General features: G+C 59.7%; 2 protein-coding genes across 4 annotated transcripts; both read left to right on the forward strand.

The window, feature by feature from the left end:
• Positions 1-1132: 1132 nt before the first annotated feature.
• On the forward strand, positions 1133-12636 carry PCIF1 (PDX1 C-terminal inhibiting factor 1). 3 transcript variants are annotated; one of them, XM_027894944.1, is made up of 18 exons: positions 1133-1242; positions 1486-1594; positions 4183-4321; positions 4499-4623; positions 5074-5211; positions 5364-5494; positions 5730-5884; positions 6090-6237; positions 6452-6535; positions 7282-7381; positions 7568-7730; positions 8922-9094; positions 9506-9592; positions 10077-10261; positions 10357-10450; positions 10655-10830; positions 11590-11867; positions 12182-12636. In XM_027894944.1, the coding sequence occupies exons 3-17, from the start codon at positions 4198-4200 to the stop codon at positions 11840-11842; spliced, it is 2136 nt and encodes a 711-aa protein (XP_027750745.1). In that variant the 5' UTR covers positions 1133-1242; positions 1486-1594; positions 4183-4197; the 3' UTR covers positions 11843-11867; positions 12182-12636. The 3 variants fall into 3 exon arrangements, with proteins under 3 accessions (XP_027750745.1, XP_027750743.1, XP_027750744.1); XM_027894942.1 differs by having other exon boundaries at positions 11590-12636; XM_027894943.1 differs by lacking the exon at positions 1486-1594 and having other exon boundaries at positions 1226-1242; positions 11590-12636.
• A 2079-nt stretch (positions 12637-14715) lies between these two features.
• LOC114062972 (E3 ubiquitin-protein ligase RNF182-like) lies at positions 14716-15887 on the forward strand. The gene has a single exon (XM_027894945.1). It carries the CDS (start codon positions 14826-14828, stop codon positions 15549-15551), a length of 726 nt encoding a protein of 241 aa, XP_027750746.1. The 5' UTR covers positions 14716-14825; the 3' UTR covers positions 15552-15887.
• Positions 15888-17763: the final 1876 nt, after the last annotated feature.

Raw genomic sequence — 17763 nt, forward strand, 5'->3', positions numbered from 1 at the left:
GGGCAAGCCACGCCGAGGGGCTGCCCCTGCCCTCACCACCCCCTGGGACACTTGAGCCGCCTCGCTCCGAGGACACTGTCCCTCCCCAGAGTCCCCTCTGCCCCCGGGGGTCGGTCTGAGCCGGCCCTTTGCGCCCCAGGCAGTTATTGGTGCTCTGGGCAGCAGAACCGGGCTGCAGGGAGCCCAGCGCAGCAGCCTCAGTGCTTACACAGCACTTATCCCCTCCAGAACTGCTGCACCAGCGTTATCTCATCAAACTGACCCCGGTGCTCCCGGGGCAGAGGGCAGGACTCCGGGAAGAGCGAGTGGGATGGGAAGATGGGAAACCCCTTGGAAAGCCTGGCAGCGGGGATACCCTCAAGGGAAAGTGCAGAAGAGGGACTGTGGCTGGGGGTGATGGCCCCGTGGCTGCTCCTGCCCGTCTCCACGGAGGCCGTGGGCCAGCACCAGCCATCAGCAGCACGGACACTCTGCAGGGTGGGTGCGCCGGGGGCTCAGCTCCCGCAGCCTCCCAGGGACACCCCGACAGCCGTGTCCCCCTCGCCCGTCCCGTGTCACCCTCCAGCACAAGCTGCACAGCAGCATCAGCCACGGGGCAAGGGAGCGACCCCGGCGAGCGCTGCACCGGGATCTGCGGGACGGGGAACGGCCACGGCAGCGGCGTGGGGAGGGACATGTGAGCGCCGCACTCGAGGGACCGCCAGGACCATGAGGGACCGCCGGGACCTTCAGGGCCCCGCAGCGGTGGCGGGGCCGGCCCGGGCCGAGGAGCGTCCGCTGTGCCCGGCGGGTGGCGGAAGCGCCGCGCCCGCAAATCAATGCGGCCCCCCCGGCCCGGCCGCGGCCCCGCCCCGGCGCCGCTGCGCTTCAAAGACCCTTTGGTGGCGACCGCCGCAGCCGCGCCCTGTGGGTGCCGGGAAGCACCCGCGGCGGGCGGGAGGGGCCGGTCGGGGCCGAGGGCCCCGGGACAGCCCAGACACGGCCCGAGCCCGGCCGCGCCCCCCGCGGGGCGGTGCCGCCACGAACATGGCGCCGGCCAGGCGGGGCGACCGCGCTCCCTCAGAGCGCATGCGCCGCGCGGCTCCCCCGAGCGCGGGCTCCGCTCCACGCATGCGCCCCGCGCCCGCGGCCCGCGGCCCCGGCGCAAGATGGCGGCGGCGGGGCGGGCGAGGCGGAGGTGGGGCGGCGGCGGCGGCGGACGCAGCGGTGCCCGGTGCCTGCAGCCCCCGGCCTCACGCCCAGGTAAGCGGCGCGACCGCGAGGCCGCGGCCCGCCGTGCAGGAGGAGGCGGCGGGGGACAGGTGGCGGCGGGCGGGCGGGCGGGCGAGCGGCGGAGGGGAGGCGGCGCAGGCCCGCGGCCGCCATCTTAGAGAGCGGCCGCCGCCGCCGCCGCGCTCCCGCCGCTCTCCCCCGCCGCGCCCCCGCCGCGCCTGCGCGCCCCGCGGCCCCTCCCCGCGGCGCCGTAACGGGCTCCTGTCTCCGCAGCCGCCCCCGCGGGCCAGGCGCGGGACGCCCCGCTATGAGGATGCGGCCCCGGCGCGCCAGCGGCGAGCACGGAGCGACGGCCACGCGTCCCGCCAGGCAGCCCGCCACTGTAAGTACCCGCCCGGCCGGCCGCCGCCCCGCTTAGGCCGCGCCCCCGGACCGCTCCCGGCCAGCCTGCAGAGTTGTCGCCGCCGCCGCCTCCGCTCCGCACTCGCTGGGTGCCCGTGGCCGCCCGCCGGTCCCGGCCCGCCGCGCCGAGGAGCTCCATGCCGTCTCCGCCGCCGGCAGGGCAGCCCCCGGGAGCTGCCCGGCAGCTTCCCCCGCGCAGACACGGTGCCCGGGTCCCCAGCGCCCCGGTCCCGCTCTCGGGAAGGGGATGGTACCGGCGGGGGAGGCGGTGGCCTGGCTCCCAGCCTCCTGGAGCAGCCGCGGTTCTGGGATGAGGGAGAAGCGGGGGTGTCCCGAGGGGCTGTCGCTGCTCTCCTTTGTCTGCATTTGCTGTTGTCTTGTACAAAATCCTACCTCAGTGAAATGGAAACAAATACCGGTCCTGTTTGCTGTATTTCTCTACTCTGTGTCTCCTTCCCCCTCGCTGTGGTCTCTGGTTGTGCTGCTGCTCTAGGTTGTAAGCTCTCTGGGCAGGGACAGCGTTGTACCGTGTCTGTGAAGCACTGTATGCATTGCCATGGTGTATAAAAACATTCCGTAATCACCACAAAATGCTTCCTCTGGATCCCTGTCACTGTCTTAAGTCCCAGTGTAGTTACATAAAAGTAGAGTTGTTTCTGCCAGGATTCCTGTTAGTTTGGCTGTTTCCTTTTCCCAGACCTTGAGGGTACTTGGATTTAATACTCGTCAACACTGATCAAGTGATAAAGCTTCTTGGCTACTTCCACTATTCCAGTTTATCCATAAATGGGAGAAGGCAGAGCCAGTGACCCTATTTGACAGCTCTTTTGAGCGATGGGTGGTGAAAAAACACTGGCAGGTCCCTGGAGCTGGCGTGTGCCATCTGGGCTGGGCAGGGCTCGGTGCCCAGCGCCGTCTGTGTATTGACCTCCATCACTTTGGGAGCCCTGGTGACCCCAGTACAGACCAGTTCACCGCGGCGTGTGCTCTGTGCAACGTGCAAGACACAGCAGCAGGTGCCTGTGCATGTGTGGTTTTAGCTTGAGTAGGAGAAGGAGGGGCTAAACATCCTTCAGAGGTTCGGGTGAGGCTCCTGCCTTGTGGTGCCTCCAGCTTGGTGTCCCTGCAGGTCCTGTTACCCACTGCTTGAGAGGAATCAGGCTGCCACCCTGCCTGCTCTGCCACTGGCCTGGCTCACCTTGGCACCCTTGTGAAGTGACTGTGAGGGCACAGCGGGGTTGGAGTTCAGTGTGAAATTGCGCAACGTTCACCTGCTGAGGCCGTTAAAGGCAGAAGGCACAGGGATCGTCACCTGCCCGCTGCTCAGCAGAGTGAGCCAGACTCTGCAGTGTCCCACACCTTTCCTTGCATACCCTACCTGGAAGGATGGAAACATCTTCTGAGGGGCTGAAAGGGTCAAGTTCCCCAACTCAGATTCTACAGGCAGCGGAGCTACTGATAGCTGCTGCCCCCTGCCATTCTGCTCTGCTGAAATAGCTAGTGGGCTTTAAGCACAGGAAGGGCAGCAAAGGTGATTAAATCCGAATGATTTAGCCCACAAAAATCCAGAGCTTTTACTGAAGAGCTGCCGTACGCCACTCCTGCTGCCGGCTTCTGCCGTGCTCAGGTGAAGAGCACGCTGGGCACAACACTGTTTTACTGCTGCCCTGATAGTGCTGGTGTGTCCTGTCGGCTGTCTCCAAGGCCTGAATACAGTTTGGTATCCGAGGTAGCTGGGAATTACGTAAAATGCCTCGTTTCCCCCCAGTTCATTGCCACTGCGTTCGGGATGCCAGAGAGGAGCAATCTGCGGAGCTGTTTCAGAAACTTCCCCGGGGGAAGAGTGGTGACTAAGAGAGGAAAAGCCTGGCTGTTTCTCTCCAGCTGGCAACATTAGATTATGATTAAGAGGAGCTTTATTGTTCCAACAGACCTTCTTTTGCATAACTGTTGTTATGCAGATGAAAAAGCACCAAGGGCCAAAACAGTCTGGCTGAGGCCGAGCAGTTACTGTGGGCCTGGGACATATGGAGGAAAATAATTTGGGAGGTCCCAACGCCCAGCCTGCGGTTCTCTGAACCACAGAAGTTGTTAGTGAAGCTCCAGGGCTATTTTATGTAGCAGAACTTTTTTTTAATTAAAGCCTTTTGTTTAAATGATGTGCAGTTATGTGTGGGTGAGTGTTGATTTAAACTGTCTCTCAGGATAACAGATCAGACATGGCCGGTGGTATTGGCAGGGCAGAGGGTGGCTCATAATCATAGAGGAGTGCATGGTTTTTTTTACACTCTCAGAGTCCTGATGCTCCACTCTTAGGAGGACCTAGATGAAAAGTGAATATTTTGAATGCTGGCCTGAAGAACACCCTGGCTGGCCCCATTTAACACTCAGCATTCCTCATAACTGGTTGTGTCCAGGATAACAGGTGCTTTTCAGGGCTGAGGTGCTGTTTGTGTGTACTGGCTCAATCCCTGTTTTTTATTGTCAGAATGAACTTGTAGTGCTGCAGCCGAGTGGATCTGGGATCATTCCTCCTATAATTCTGGGTGTTATGTCCGTTTTTCCTAGTGTGGTTGCTGAGAAATGGCCAATGAGAATCACAGAAGCCCTGCGGAGGAAGCGTCTCTCATGAGTCACTCACCTGGCACCTCCAACCAGAACCAGCCCAGCTCCCCCAAACCCATGCGCCTGGTACAGGACCTGCCAGGTACCAACTGCCCTCGGGAATTCTGCAGGGCCCTGGGAGCAGGGAGAGGGGTGGAGTGGGGCCACCAAGGGAGGCTGGGAACGATGTGTGTTGTGCGTGTGCTGAGGCAGAGCTGGGACCTGCGGGGCAGGGCTGTCGTGCAGGATGCTCCTCTCCTGACTCCCCCTGTCCTCTCAGATGAGCTGGTGCAGGCTGGCTGGGAGAAGTGCTGGAGCAAGCGGGAGAACCGCCCCTACTACTTCAATCGCTTCACGAACCAGTCTCTGTGGGAAATGCCTGTGCTGGGACAGCACGATGTCATCGTAAGTGCACACTCACCTCGGGGGGCTGTGCCAGCACTGGCATGTTCTGCAGGAGCAGGGGCCACAGTCTGTGGACTTCAGATTACAGGTGTGGGAGGGTCCTTTGTGCCTCAGAGCTCCTTGCTCTGAAGCACGGTTTTGGCAAAATGTTCCTCCTTCGGGTGCACCCTCAGGTAGTGCTGTTCCAGGTGTGCACTGCTGAGAGAATGCTCAGGTGGGGGAGTTGTGATGAGCTTTCCTCATCCAAGTCTTTAAAAAAAAGTGTGCAGACACAGGTCTAGAGGAGAACCTTTTAGCTTTGTGCCGGTGTGAATAGCGGTGTCCTTATTTCCATCCACGTGGGAGCCGGGAGCAGTGCAATGAGAAGTTCAGAGCTTGCTGCCTTTGTTTGGGACACCGTGGTGGCAGCGGGTGGGCTGACGTGTGCTGCTGTTGTTTGGACTCCCACAGTCAGATCCTCTGGGATTGAACGCGGCTCCAATGCCACTGGAAGGTGGGGTGGCAGATACCTCTGTGGAGAGCAAGCAGAGGAAGAGGAGGTTCTCAGAGGAGGTTCCACCAAGTGGCAACAGTGTGAAGAAGCCTAAGGTGGGTCTGGTGCTGTGAAACAAATGTGTACAACCTGAAACCGAAGGGGGCTGGAGAGTTCATGGGGGTCTCCTGCGTGGTGTTTTGGTTTACCAGTCTGCTTCCCCTTTACCTGTGTCTGTGGTGGAATAATTCATCTTTCCCACACACAGACCGATGTCCCTGGGAACCAAGCTGCTCAGCCAGTCCCCAGCTCTCCCAGTATTCCAGGAACCTCTGTTTTGAAGGCATGGTGTGTTTCACCTGAAGACAAACAGCAGGCAGCTCTTCTGCGACCAACTGAGTGAGTTGTCTCCATTTGTCTTCTGTTTCTTTCCCAGTGGAGGGTTACAGACACAGGCTTTCAGACATCTTTGGAGAAGAACCTGGGGTATATAACACCCCCCTGTATCTTTGCCAGGAGTCTTGGTAGTTCGTTTTCCTGGCTGGTGAAAAAGTCCAAGGAAGCATCTTTAGGAGGAATGTCTGATAGTCAGACAGTGATCTAGCCATCCTGATGACATTTGCTTCTACCACAGAGTATACTGGGACCTGGATATTCAGACAAACGCAGTGATTAAGCAGAGGGCACCGTCAGAAGTGCTTTCTCCACACCCCGAGGTGGAGCTGCTTCGGTCCCAGCTTATTCTCAAGCTGCGGCAGCATTACCGTGAGCTCTGCCAGCAGAGAGAGGGTGAGTTCCTGTTGGGTTCCCTGATCTCCTTCTCAGTCCTGCCGTGCTGTGGTGATCTTCCTTTTGGCTTATGCCTGTCTTGTCCCTGTGATCTTTTCGTGATGATTGTGAACTGATTAGGCTGAACTCCGTGTGATGATCCTTATCAGAGCTTCTGGGCATCTCTGTATTGTGTTGATTAAACTGTTTTTCTCTGTGTCTCCAGGGATTGACCCCCCAAGGGAGTCCTTTAATCGCTGGATGTTGGAGAGGAAGGTGGTTGATAAAGGGACAGATCCTCTTTTACCGAGTGACTGCGAGCCAGTAGTGTCTCCTTCCATGTTCAGAGAGATCATGAATGACATTCCCATCAGGTACCATTCACAGACTGGGTACCATTCACTGATCACCTTACTGGGATCATTCTGTGTTGGTTTGGTTCTGGTGATTTACCTGCCATGGTTCTGTGCTGTGGTGCTTCCCTTTGCCTGATAAAGTGGTGGAATGCTGGTGATGGAAAGCTGGGGAACTGGACGTGGCCTCCATGCCTTTGTGAGACTGATGCATGCGAATTTTAATTTACCTCAGGTTATCCAGAATCAAGTTCCGTGAGGAAGCCAAGAGATTGCTCTTCAAGTATGCCGAGGCTGCGAAACGCCTGATTGAATCCAGGTGGGAGCTCCTCTTGCAGTGCTTGTCACGTTCAGAAAAGAGAAAAGGATTATAGGGGCTGCTCATCCTGCCTTATTCAGTGCTAGTCATAATCTTGTTGGGGAAAAGCAATGTTAGGAACATAGAGAAGAAAAGCAGTAATGTTGGAGGCATATTTTGATAGTGACATTACTGTAAAATGTAATGCCGGGAAGCTGCAGTGTGTGTGGAGACAAGTGAGGGTCAGTGAAGTTGTCTGTCATCCCTGAGATAAAAGCAGGAGTGCTTGAGAACTCTGCTATTACAGAGCAACAAGCTTAGGGTGGCATTTTGTATACCAGGTGGGGTTTCTGTGGCCAGTTCTGCCACAGAACAGAACTGAGGAAGATTGTGGGGAGAACCTTATGGGGCAAAAGAAAAACCTTGTTAACAGGGTAGTTTTCTTAGAGTCACAAACCCCTAGCAATATTTGAAAATTAAAGGTGATATCAAAATGGACTGTTGCCATGACAGATGGAAGTTTTGTGGGCCTCTCCTGTTGCAGAGAGGACAGCAGCCAGCTACACTGAGTTTTGGAGAAAGCATGGCAGTCTCTAGTCATGTAAACATCTGGAAGTACTTTCTAAAGGAGAACTGGGACGGGGGGTGACAGGGCAGGGCCTTGATCAAGTGTCAGTGGCCACATTCCCCACTGACAGAGAATGTTGTAGGGGGGTGGAATCCCTTGCTGTGCAGCTCTGGGTTACATTTTGCCTCTGTTTTTGCAGGAGTGCTTCCCCAGACAGCAGGAAGGTTGTGAAGTGGAACGTGGAGGACACCTTCAGCTGGCTGCGACGGGACCATTCCGCCTCCAAGGAGGACTACATGGTCAGTGTCCTGCTGGGAGCAGGGAACCGGGAAGGGGGGCACGAGGGCACAGGTGCAGGTCCTTCTGGAGACAGCTGCCATTGCTTCCCCTCTCTGTGTGCCGTGGGAGAGCAGCCTGGAGTCGCTGAGTGCCCCCGGGGAGCCGGTGGTGGCTGTGTGAGGGACTCTGCTTCTCTGGTTCCGCAGGACCGCCTGGAGCACTTACGCAAACAGTGCGGGCCCCACGTGTCTGCTGCAGCCAAGGACTCCGTCGAAGGCATCTGCAGTAAGATTTACTACATATCCCTGGAATACGTCAAGCGGATCCGGGAGAAGCATCTTGCCATACTCAAAGAGAACAATATCTCTGGTACGCGGCCAGCTCTGGAGATCTGTAGGGGTACAGCACTGCAGCTAAAGGCCTCCTGCTGTGGTCTGTCCCCGTTCAGACTGTCACCTGCTGGGAGGGCAGCTCTGCATCCACGGGGTGGGATTTCAAAGTCAGAAACAGCCTGTCCAGCACAGGCTTCAGCTGTCAGTCTCACGGTGCCTGTGCAGTGACAGACTGTCTTCCCTCAGTTGCTGCGACTGCCTGTGACATCAAATACCATAAATGTGTGATTTGCCAGGATGAAGTAGCTCGTTAGGAGCTTGTGACACTGAGCAGGGGATTTGTTCGTTTCCCTGGACCATTACTTTTTGCTCCATGAATTCCTGGCGACAGCTGGCATCCCTAACACTGAGTGTTCTCCCTGTATTCTCATTTGCCACATTTCTAGTGTTCTGAGCACCGTGTGCTCCCCTGTACCTCCCAGCATGTCACTGTGCACCCTTTCCTTGCAGGGAGTTCATGCTCCTTGATCTTTTCTTGGCTCTTCCTTGCTAATTCATGTCTGTATTTCTGCCTCTGGTCACCTTTTCCTTCCTCCATGGGCCCCACTTCTTTCATCACCACTGTTTGTAGATCTTTTCCCTTTTGGGTCTTGGCCCTCATCAGACTCCCTTCAGGTCCCAGTGTCTGCCTTTTGCCATTGTTTTTGCTGCTTATCTTCTAACCCTACTGAGTCAGGGATTCCTTCCAGCTGACCTTTTCTGTGAGCTCTCCCTGAAGCCGAGGCGATGGGTAACCACAAGGTGCAGGGAGATTCCTTTGCCTTCTGCATTTGGCAGCCTCAGGATTTTTGCTGTGCATTGGATGACTTTGGGGCAAACTGAAATAGAAACGGTAGCAACAGAGAGAGTGTTTGTGTGTCTGGAACGTGCCTCAGGACGCTGGGGTGGCTGTGTGCTGTCTGCAGCTCTGCTGGGTTAGAGATGCAGAAATGCTGTGAAGCGGGTCTCCTCTGTGCTCTGGCAGTGAGAGATGGAATTAATTTGGGGAGTCAGCACTGAACCTAGGTAGCTGCCTGCGAGATCAGTGAGGGACCACCGCAGTGATTTTTGGGAGGACCACCCTGCTCTTTAGCCCTATTCAGGTCACTGTGTGTTTTGGGGTGGAAGGCAGATTGGTCCCGAATGCCCTTGGCTTCTCACGGGCTGCCTTTCTCTCTGTTCTCCGTAGCTGAGGTGGAGGCTCCCGAGGTCCAGGACAGGCTGGTGTACTGTTACCCCGTGAGACTGGCCATCCCCTCCCCGCCACTCCCCAGCGTGGAGATGCACATGGAGAACAACGTGGCGTGTGTGCGGTACAAGGGGGAGATGGTCAAAGTGAGCCGCAACTACTTCAGCAAGCTGGTAAGGGCTGGGCACCGCGCCCGCCACCTGGGGCAGCCTCACCTCTGAGGGCAGGGCGGGGCAGGGGATGGCCAGCTGACCCCACAGAGCTGTGAGACGCAGCCACAGGGAAGGGGGCAGCTACTCTCAGCTTAGTCGGGGTCAGGCTCCTGCTGTGTGCTCTGGATACGTGCTGTGCAGCCAGAATGTTGTATACTCAGAGCAAGGCAGCCCTTGCCGAGAGACATGTGCTGGTGTGGGGTTCATTCATGCTGGTGACGAGCTGGTGGCTCACACAGTGACAGCAGATGTCTGACACACCTCCCTGCGGAGCCCACCTGCTCCTCAGCATCCCTCTCTCTGTCACGACATGTGTGTATCCCTTTCCTTTGCTGTTCCTGGTGTGTTCAGTGGCTGGGCTTTCTTTTCCAGTGGCTTCTCTATCGGTACAGCTGCATCGATGACTCGGGCTTTGAAAAGTTCCTGCCCAGGGTTTGGTGCCTTCTCCGTCGATATCAGGTAAAGTCTCGCCGCAGCTGTACATCAGAAAGCCTTGGCAGCAATGGGAATTGAACTTGTTGTTGCTCTGGGGAAGGGACATGGCTCTGGGAGCCTGGAGCAACACAGGGTTTAAACTTGGTCTGCTGTCTGCTTGCAGTATGCTGAGGTAGGAGTGTGGTCTGGGGAGTGGTTGTAGTCTTGACATGAGGGTAAAGATTTTTGTGAAGGTAGCCTTCAATAGCTCCTGACTCTGAGGGGCAGCTGTAGGCTCATGGGGGTACAAATTTAAAATGATGGTTTTGTGGGGCCAGAGTTGGAGGAAATGTCTGAAGAGCATTTTTGGGTACATGCAGGGACCTCCACGAATTTGAGGAAGGACGAGGGGGCCCTGCGTACCTAGAGGAGGGGGTGCATGGATGTGTGGCTCTGGGTTCGTGGTCAGTGAGGGGAGCAGCAGGAACAGCGAGCGCAGGCACAGCTCACCGGGGTTTGCTCTCCTCAGATGATGTTCGGTGTGGGGCTGTATGAAGGGACTGGTCTGCAAGGGGCACTTCCCGTGCACATCTTTGAAGCCCTCCACAAGCTCTTTGGAGTGAGTTTTGAATGCTTTGCCTCGCCCCTGAATTGCTATTTTAAGCAGTACTGTTCGGCCTTCTTGGACACAGACGGGTATTTTGGATCCAGGGGGTGAGTCTCACATTCCCTTGCTCTGTGTCTGTGTGAGTGAGTGCCCACGGATGACTCGGGTCGAACTGAGAGGGATCTTTTGCCTCTTTCTCCAGCCCGTGCCTGGATTTCTTCCCTATAAGTGGCTCTTTTGAGGCAAATCCGCCGTTCTGTGAGGAGCTGATGGATGCCATGGTCTCTCACTTTGAGGTACGTCTGCTCACTGGTGGGGTGGTGTGGGATGGAGCTGTGCCATCCGTCCTGTGCTCCCCCTGGCAGGGCTGAGGGCAGGGGCAGAGGACAGTGACGGCTGCAGCACCACTCGGGAAGCAGAAGCATTTCCTTTCCTCAGGGCTCATTAGACACGTCATTGCTCAGCCGGTGCTGAGATTGTTCCTTTCCTTGTTGCACTAGAAACTGCTGGAGAGCTCCAGCGAGCCGCTCTCCTTCATTGTCTTCATCCCTGAGTGGCGGGACCCCCCCACGCCGGCCCTGACCCGCATGGAGCAGAGCAAGTTCAAGCGGCACCAGCTCATCCTGCCGGCCTTCGATCACGAGTATCGCAGCGGGTCCCAGCACGTCTGCAAAAAGTAGGCTTTGTTCTCAGATCCTTCTGGGAACGCGGCTCCGAAGCCGTGTGACAGAAATATCCTCTCCCAGGCTGAGATCAGTGGGAAGCAGGGAGCAGGCAAGGACAAACGCAGCGCATCATCACCCTGGGTGTTCAGGATGAGCAGACAGCATTGTGAATTCCGTGTCTGCTTAATGACTGCTAGCAGAGCTTGTGAGAGATGTGTGCCTTGGGCACGAGTACAGCCGGAGCAGCTCACACCTGTGGTACTGATCTGTGCTCCTCTGCCAGCCCTTGGACCCGTGAGCCGGCTGAGCCACAGCAGCTGGGTGTCACTGGGGAGAGCAGAGGCAAGGGGCAGTGGGGGATCAGTCCCCAGTGGGGCAGACTGGCCCCTGCTTTGTTGCTGAGGCAACAAGTTTGAGCAACAGCTTGTTTAGGCAACAAGTGCATGAAAACTGAAGTTCTCCTTACCTGGTCAGGACTGATGACTCACTGTGCTGAGTCCCTTTGGCAGGGACAGCGAGGTCCCAGCACATGCTGGCAGAGAGCAGTGGGGCTCTGCAGCACGAGTGCTTCCCTCTGAAAGCTCAGGAGCCTCTGCCATACTGAGTGAGAACTGCCCCAGGCTGCGCTGTGCCTCCACTTTTCCTCAGAATAATGAGAGAAAGGACAGGGGCAAATACTTGTCTTAAAGATAGTGGGCAGGAAGAGGAGGAGCAGGTGCCAAGTGCTGGGGGCCGGGGGAGGTGCTGATGCCTGTGCTCTTCCCTTGCAGAGAGGAGATGTACTACAAGGCTGTGCACAACACAGCCGTCCTCTTCCTGCAGAACAGCGCCGGCTTTGCCAAGTGGGAGCCCACGCCGGAGCGGCTGCAGGAGCTCGTTGCAGCCTACAAGCATTCGGGCCGGACCCTCAGCTCCTCGTCTTCCTCCTCCTCGTCCTCCTCCTCCTCGTCCTCCTCCACAGCGGACAAAGAGCGGGAGCTGGGCCGAGAGCAGAGCAGCAGCCGAGAGACTAATCCCAACTAAGGAGAGGTGCGAGGCAGCAGGGGAGGTGCCGGCGGCCCCGGGGCTGGCCGGGGCAGCAGAGACTGCTGAGTGTGCAGCACCGGCCCGGGACTCCTGCACAGCAGCTCCCCGGCACCTGCTCTCCTCTGCGAACTGCACGCCGGCCCCCAGGAGCCGGGAACGCCCGGCCGCCCGTGGGAGAGGAGGCTCAGCCGCGGCCCTCGCTGGGGGCAGGGGAGCCCAGTGCGGCGCGGCAGGAGGAACCGGCAGCCCCGCGATGCCGGAGCGCCGAGGGAAGGGGCAGCCAGAGCTGGGCGGAAGGACGGTGGGACAGATGGAGGGACGGATGGCAAGCGCAAGTGCTGGGCGCTGAGCGCCGCGGCCGGAGGGGCCCCGGCAGGAGAGGGACGGGCAGAGCCCGGGGGCTCCTGCGGCCAGACCGGCCCCAGCACGGCTCCGTGTCCATAGTGTAAATAGTTCTGTCCGTGGCGCCCACGCTCCTGGCGGGGCTGCTCCCATCGCATCCGTGTTTTTTTCCCATGTGTGAGTCCCGTGTTTGCCGACACTGTGTCCTGGAGAGGGAAGGAGCGGAGGAGAGGAGTTTCTTTGGTGTGTAAAGACGTCTTTGCAGCTGTTTTGTAGTCATTGTGGTTTTTATGCGGAGCCTCTGGGCTTTATTTAACCTCCTTGGGTTTTGTTTTGTAAGGATTAATTTAACACCGCTAACCATTTTATTACTTTTATCAAGAAGAGCAAAGTCTATTTTTGATTTCTGTTTCCTAGTTCTTAGGAACATTAAAACCAGCATACAGCTCCACCTGTGTCCATCCCTTTTCTTTGGCATCAAGGGTCCGTGTTCGTCCCCTGTCCAACCTCTGCCTGGGTGGAAGGTAGAAAAACATTGGATTTTGTTTTTTTCAGGACCATCTGGCATCTGCCCTGTTCTGTACAGCTGTGATCTGGTGAGTTTTGTTTCCTAAAGACCAGTATGAGCCCCTGAAGCAGCTTGACCACCCCGCTCTTGGCCACTCTGGTGTGGTTTTGGTGCTCTCCCCTCAGAGAAGCGCAGTCAACTGGACTGTCCTTGGACCCCTCGGGGCAGCACAGCCAAACTCTTGTGAGGTGCCACAGCAGTGCTGGTGCTGGTACCATAGCAGTGCCAGTGCCTCTCTGGAGGGGCAGGAATTGCCCACACACTGCCTACTCCCAGGGACTCTGCAGCTCTCCAGAGATACCTTCAACAGAGGTGAGGAGGGCTTTGATGTACTTAAAGGATGCTCGAGACAGTTGGGAACGCTGGCTGCAGAAGTGGCAGTTTGTGAAGCCTTTTTTTCCCTTTTATTCATTGTTTTGAGCCAAGACTGGATGTTCCCGAGGTGCAGGTGAGCAGAGACGTGCTGATTCTGGGAGTGTGTCTAACCCACCCCTTGGTCAGTCAGTCCACTTGGAGGCCTTTGCTGCTCCCTCACATGAGGGACTGTTAACCTGGGTAAGGATCCAGTGGCCGTGGTCTCACAGGGGAGGTGTAAGCGACCTCAGTGGTCAGCAGCCCGGTGGCATGGCTGCTTCTAGAACGTGTCCTTTATTCAAACAGAGCAGGAGACAGTCAGAGGGGTGTGTCAGCTTGACACTGGGAGTTTCAAGGGCAGGTAGCCGTGCTAAGCTGTCCAAGGGGCAGCTGAGGTGGGCAGTTGGGAGTGGTGGGGAGTACGGGCAGGGCTGGGGGAACAAGGCACACCAGGAGCTCAACCCCTGGCCTAAAAGCTCTCAGACTGTGCCAAACCTGGATGATTGAACTGAAAGGCCCTCATTAACGCTGCCCCCGTGGTTGTTGCTGCTGCTGCTGTCCGGCCTGGCAGGAGGGATGGAGGTGCGGGGGGTCCCTGAGTGCTGCTGTCCCCCGGGGCTGCTGGAAACCTCCTGTAAGGGCAGCACAGCAGCCTGGGGTGGATCTGACGGGGCTGGGGAGACACAACCTGCAGAGCGGGATGTGCCCGGAGCTCGGCTGTGCCCAGCACGACCTTGTCAAGTGCTGCGTCCCCCGAGTGCCCCCGACTGGACTCCCAGGGAGTGCCGGACCCCAGGGGCCGCTGCCGCAGTGCTCAGGCCGGGAAGGAGCATCCTCAGGGCTGATCAGAAAGAGGGGACCGCGGCACGCAGGGAACTGCACCTATCCCGCACTAAACCCCGCACCGACCACTGCATAGACCCCTGCGTTGTCCTCCCGCGGCCCGGCGGGGCCCGGTTCTGCCCGAGGCGGCTCCGCGGGGCCCCGGCCCGGCCCATCCGATCCCCCACCCCGTTCGCCGCTCCCCGTTACCGGGCCAACGCCGCGGCGCTGCCGGCGGCCCCTGCGCCGCGCTCGCCCCCGCAGCGCGGCGGGCAGCGCCCCGCGCCTCCCCCCATGGGGCTGCCGGGTCTGAGCCCGCCGCCGCGGAGCCCACCGGCACCACCGAGCCCGCCGGGACCGGCGCTGTGTCCCCACCGGGAGCCGCGGCGGGGAGAGCAGGTACGGGAAGGGGATGCGGTGCGGGCCGGGAGCGGGGGCGGGGAGTGCGGACCGGGAGCTGCTCGCCCCGGGAGAGGGAGTGGGGTGCGGGATGGGGATGTCCTCGCCGCCGGCAGAGCGGGTGTCCGGAGCCGTCCTTGCCCCGGGGACCCAGGGGACCGGCACGCGCCGTGAGGGCCACGGATGCACTCGGGAGCTACCCCTCCATGCCAGTGCCCTCCCTGGGAGCGATGTGCCCCCCAGAAAAGGGGACTGGGATGAGGGCGAGTGCCAGCAGCAGTGGCATTGACTGGGGATTGGAGTCTGGCCCAGGGAGGGCCCCTCTCCCCCAGCCCTGCTCCCCCACCGAGCTCATGGGGCCCACCAGGACACTGACCGTGGGGTGCAGTGGGGCTGGGAACCCACCCGTGGGAGCCATCAGGCCCAGGACCTGCCTCCAGCCCTGGCTGACATCTTCCCGCAGCCCAGGCAGCCCCCAGCACCCCTCCAGGAGCCATGGCCCAGCCAGGCAGCGAGCCGGGGTCCCCGCCGGTGGCACCCACATCCCCCGAGCTGGAGTGCCAGATCTGCTACAGCCGCTTCGACGCCCGCACCCGCAGGCCCAAACTGCTCCACTGTGGCCATCGCGTCTGCACCCGCTGCCTGCGCAGGATGGTGTCTCCGGGGGACGCATCAACCCCCCAGCTTCGCTGTCCCTTCTGCCGCCAGCACAGCCCGGTGCCCGGCGGGGACGTGCAGCAGCTGCAGGATGATGGTGAGGCCCTGGCGCTGCTGACAGGCCGCGAACGGGCCAAGAAGCGAGGTCCCCCCCGATCCCCTGAGGTCCTCCTTTGCCCTGGCGTGCTGGAGCCCGCCCCCAGCCCCGACTGCCTGGTTGTCACCATCCTGGAGGTGCCGGAGGACGTGACCCCGCCGGAGAGCCTGGGCAGGCTGGAGGTGGTGCGGCTGTACCGCTCCACCAGCCTGGGTGCACTGCCCTGCCACAGCCCTGGGCAGAAGTGCCGCTCCTGGGGGTGGCGAGCCGTCCCCCGCTTCATCCTGGGCGTCCTCTGCCTCCTTTACTTCAGCTCCCTGCCCTTCGGCATCTACCTCCTGCTCATTGAGCACCACAGCCTGGGCATCATCCTGGTCAGCCTCGTGCCCTCCACCCTCCTACTCTGCATTGTCTACAGCCTCTGCCAGTGCCTATGCCTGGAGGTCTTTGGGTTCCCCCACTCCTGACCCTGCCAGGCCAACCCCTGTACCTGTGTTGAGGAGGGTTTGGGTTCCTTGGAGTGTCTTCCCTCGGGGTACAGGTGTTCCCTGATCCACAGCATGCTCTGCCTGGACCATGGGGAGAAGCTCAGTGCCTGGTGCCTTCCTGTGCAGAACAGCACTGGAATTTCCATGTGGGAGCCCACACCTGAGTGGCTGCAGGAGCTCATTTCAACCTACAAGTGGCTGGGCTGGACCCTCAGCTCCTCATCCTCCTCCTCCACAGCGGACAAAGGGCAGGAGCTGGGCTGAGAGCAGAGCAGCAGCCGAGAGACTGATCTCAGCTGAGGCAGGGTGAGTGCTGGGGGCTGAGCGCTAGGGACGGGCAGAGCCCGGGGGCTCCTGCGGCCGGAGCGGCCCCAGCACGGCTCCGTGTCCATAGTGTAAATAGTTCTGTCCGTGGCGCCCACGCTCCTGGCGGGGCTGCTCCCATCGCATCCGTGTTTTTTTCCCATGTGTGAGTCCCGTGTTTGCCGGCACTGTGTCCTGGAGAGGGAAGGAGCGGAGGAGAGGAGTTTCTTTGGTGTGTAAAGACGTCTTTGCAGCTGTTTTGTAGTCATTGTGGTTCTTATGCGGAGCCTCTGGGCTTTATTTAACCTCCTTGGGTTTTGTTTTGTAAGGATTAATTTAACACCACTAACCATTTTATTACTTTATCGAGAAGAAAAAAGTCTATTTTTGCTCTCTGCCTTGGATCTGCCCTGCCCCCCAGGGACCGCTTGCAGCACCATTGGCACTGAATTTCACCACATCCCTGCTGGTACATCTGCATCTCTACCAGCATCCCCACCAACACCCCACATCCCTCCCAGTACCCCCAGCAGCTCCCATACCAGACAGGCAACACCAGGAGGCCCAAGACAGTCTCATTTATTAACACCGTGTGTCCCTCCCTGTCCACATCTCTAACTCTTCTTGGCTGGGCAGCTGCCAGGTCTCATGTCCGTCTGTCCTGCCATGCCCTTGGGGACAGGACATGACCACCCCAGCCCTACGCCTGCTCCAGCACCACTGGCACCCCCGGCGGGCACCCGTCCTTGTCGGGGGGAGATGCCAGCATCGCCTCCACACTCCAGATCTTGGGTTTCTGGGGCTGCTTGCCCTGCCCAGGGCTTGGCCCTACTTCGGGGCTGCCCCCACACCCATCCTGCAGGGGGCTGGAGCTGGGAATGGGTTCGGTAGCTGGTGGGCCCCCCTCGCCCTCGCTGTCCTCGCCGTCCGAGGCGCCGCGCGCGGCCCAGCCCGCCTTGCTCTCCTTCTTGAGGCGCCGGCGGGCGTTGGCGAACCAGGTGGAGACCTGGGTGAGGCTCATCCGGCTGACCACAGCCAGCATCACCTTCTCCCCCTTGCTGGGGTAGGGGTTCCTGGGGTGCCGAGCCAGCCAGGCCTTCAGTGCCCCGGTGCTCTCCCGCGCTGCCGCCGCCTTCGCCCGGCCTGGCTCTGTGGGAAGCCCCAGCGGCACCTCGTAGGGTGGGGAGACCTGGAGGGGCAGAGGGGTGTCAGGGTGGGATGGGGTGGGGGGGTAACACGGCCAGAGGAGAGGGGGTGAGGGATGTAGGGGCTCCTACATCACTGTGGGAGGGAGCAGAGCTGTATCCCTCCTGTCCTTGTCCTTTCCCATGAGGATCCCGATGTGTCGGGGTGCAGGAGGGGGTGTGGGGGGGGGGCAGGGGAATGCTGGGGAGGCTCAGGGGACTCGGGACAGCAGGTCCCCAGCCCCCACCCCAACCACCCCACACAGCCCCATCTCAGTCCTGGGAGGGTCCCATGTCCCACCCCCCCGGATCTGCAGCCCTGTACTTACCAGGGGTGTCAGGAGACTCACGGGGGGTGGCAGGAGGCTGTACCCAGCCAGCATGGGGCAAGGGCAGGGGTAGGGACAGGGCAGTAGGGCTGGAGGGGGTCCCCGCAGGGTCCCCCAAGGCCCCCCGCAGCTCCCCAGCTCTTGTCCTGGGCTCCTCTTGCTCCGAGGTGCTGCCATGCTGCAGGAGAGGAGCTGGGGAGCTGCTCCTGGGTGTTTTATAGCTGCTGGGGTCTGCAGTGACTGACAGCTGATTAGGGGGTATTAGCACCCACGAGAGCAGCAGCAGGATCTGGGGCACCCAGTACCCGCCCCGGCTACTGTTGGGCAGGGACTGGCAGGGACTGCCCTCCTTGTCTGCCTGCCCCTGGCCAGGAC

The sequence above is a fragment of the Empidonax traillii genome, unplaced genomic scaffold (genome assembly GCF_003031625.1).
Source record: "Empidonax traillii isolate 1590-97213 ecotype Southwest subspecies unplaced genomic scaffold, ASM303162v1 scaffold448:size1359114, whole genome shotgun sequence".
Lineage (NCBI taxonomy): Eukaryota > Metazoa > Chordata > Aves > Passeriformes > Tyrannidae > Empidonax > Empidonax traillii.